This window comes from Protomyctophum bolini (assembly GCF_963924005.1).
Source record: "Protomyctophum bolini genome assembly, chromosome: 16".
NCBI lineage: Eukaryota > Metazoa > Chordata > Actinopteri > Myctophiformes > Myctophidae > Protomyctophum > Protomyctophum bolini.
In genome coordinates, this window is record NC_137877.1 from 16041991 (window position 1) to 16044617 (window position 2627).

At 44.7% G+C, this 2627-nt stretch overlaps 1 protein-coding gene across 1 annotated transcript in view; it reads left to right on the top strand.

The window, feature by feature from the left end:
* The window catches only part of igfbp5b (insulin-like growth factor binding protein 5b), a gene marked incomplete at its 3' end in the record, with an annotated part of 13430 nt that extends 11242 nt beyond the window's left edge, over positions 1 to 2188 (top strand). The window contains exons 2-4 of the mRNA XM_080786555.1: positions 1041 to 1261; positions 1796 to 1915; positions 2051 to 2188. Coding sequence (XP_080642681.1) covers positions 1041 to 1261; positions 1796 to 1915; positions 2051 to 2188 — 479 coding nt within the window. The remainder of the gene's footprint in view (positions 1 to 1040; positions 1262 to 1795; positions 1916 to 2050) is intronic.
* Positions 2189 to 2627: the final 439 nt, after the last annotated feature.

Consider the following 2627-nt stretch of genomic DNA (forward strand, 5'->3'; position numbering starts at 1 on the left):
AGAGTATCAGGCAGTATGCGACGAGTGGTTAAAACATCATTGCGCAATGCACATGGCACAAAATTCCGGGTGTTAATTAAACACTGGGAATGTACTAAGAATGGAGCTGCGAGGGTTAATTTCCGACAAGTATATGCCTTGTTCAATATCCCCAAATCTTATTCTTCTGATTGTAGGCCACTATTGGCACTGCATCAAACAGTAATTAAAATTAGATATGATATAAGACCTTATTGATTGTCATATACCAGCAGCAGTCAGAATAAAACGCCGGTAAGAAGTGTAAGAGTCAAGGACCAAAACAAGATAAATACAAAGACAATAAATGACCGTATTCTGGTACTAGATATAAATGTAATGCACGCATGAATGAATGAATGAATGAATGAATGAATGAATGAATGAATGAATGAATGAACAAATGAATGAGTATGGACGGATGGATGGATGGATGCGTAAATGGATGGATGGATGGATGTACTCTATATACAGTCTATCAGTAGTCTTGTGTAGACAGGTGATCTGAGATGTACAGTAGGGGAACAGCAGTGAGAGGGCCACCACAAAACCTACACTCACTGCAATGAAAACTAAAAATGATCTCATCCAAGTCTAGCCACTATGTTGGTAGACGACAGAGACTAGTCTTGCAGTATATTATTAGGGGTGTGCCAATATATTGATATTGCGATATATCGCACTATCAATTTCTCCTGCGATAAATAATCAATACACTATTACAGATATCGCGATATATCGTAAAATGGGCCCAACTTCTACGGCCTAATATCGCTACAGATATTGTATCGTAAGGTATACCCATCTTCAAACAACAGTGATTAAATGTCCACACTCAGCAGGTATCTCAAGTTTCTAGAGAACATGAATGGCGTGTGTTTTTCGATCATTCAGTGTGGTTTCAGTCTCCCTGTCCCTGTCGTTCACACAGAATTACCTGAATGCTCTTCATAACTGTATCTTTGGGGGGTATTAAGGATTCCCGCATGAACCAACACTGTCCGTTTCTCTTCATTTGGCAGACCGTGAGTCCAGAGAACACGAGGACACCATGACCACAGAGATCGGAGATCAGGAGCTGCAGCCGGCTAAGGTGCCGTTGCTCCCCAAAGACATCCTGAACAGCAAGAAGATCCAGGCCGTGCGAAAGGAGATAAAGCGGAAGCAGGGGAAGCAGCGCTCGATGGGCTCTCCTCCACTGGACTACTCTCCGCTCACCATTGACAAGCATGAGCCAGAATTTGTAAGTATTTTTTGAGGCCTGAATGGGCTATATATACACAGAATAACTCTTCCTACTTCCGGCGCCGCTTCCCTACTAGGTGTTACCGATGGTACTAATTAAGGCTCTGTTCCATTGCAGTGGTTTTTCTTTTCAAGGACCCCCATAACTCTGAGTGTATACAAATGGAACCAATATGGGTCCATTTGGTTCCATTTCACTCTTTACACACCCGTACGGGGCCATTTGGAACTCACTCAAGGTGTAGCAGTGACCCACTGGTGTAGCAGTGTTTCCACTGAGCCAACATGCACAATAGCAGCACCCTGACTCTGTTTGACCAGAACAGAACAGGGCCTTCATTAGAATCATCGGTAACACCTGTGAAGGAAGTAGGGGGCCCAAGTCTTCTTTCCAAAATGGCGTGTGTGCATTTAGCCCATTGCCTCTTGCTAATGCAAAATTACACAGAGCAATAGCAATGCTTTTCTTTCTTTTTATTATTATCATTATTCACAGTATAAGTGGTCAACTTAACGTTTTCTTTCTCTAAAGGGCCCTTGCAGGAGAAAGTTGGATGGCATCATCCAAGGAATGAAGGATACCTCTCGTGTCATGGCTCTGTCTTTGTACCTCCCCAACTGTGACAGGAAAGGGTTCTTCAAGCGCAAACAGGTGGGTTTGATATTCTAATCAGATTATATATTTTTTAGGATTGAAATGTAAAAGTTAAACAAAATAGACTCCATGTTTGGGATGAGATTATTCATGTGTGTCCCCTCTCTGTCCCTGTCGATATCGTGTCCACAGTGCAAGCCCTCTCGCGGCCGCAAGCGGGGCATCTGCTGGTGCGTGGATAAGTATGGCGTGCAACTCCCAGGGACGGACTACAGCGGCGGGGACATTCAGTGTAAAGACCTGGAGAGCAGCAATAACAACAACGAGTGAAAGTACAAGTGGGGGGGATGAACTCTGTCTGCCGACCCCTACTGACCCCACCCTCCCAACCCCCTTACCCTCTCACCAACCCTCTGACCCATGACCCCCCCCCCCCCCCCTATCACACCTGTCTGCTCCACCCTCCAGTCACTTCCAGATTTTTTTTATTTTTTTATTTTCCAAAAAAGGAAGAAAAAAAAGAAATCCAAATGAGATGGACAGGCTGAGAAGATACACCTGTCTTTTTTCTTGTTTTCTTTGGCTGTTTTTGAGTGAACACTCATCTCCGAACGTGAGGAGAGAAACCAAGAGGATTTGAATGCCCTCGTCTACAGCCCCCATTCGGGCCCCATTCTAAGTGCTGGGCCCCTGCCCACCCCCCCCCCCCCCCCAACACAACAGCACCTCGGCCTACAGATTCATTAAAATATAGGCACGTTAAATGGAT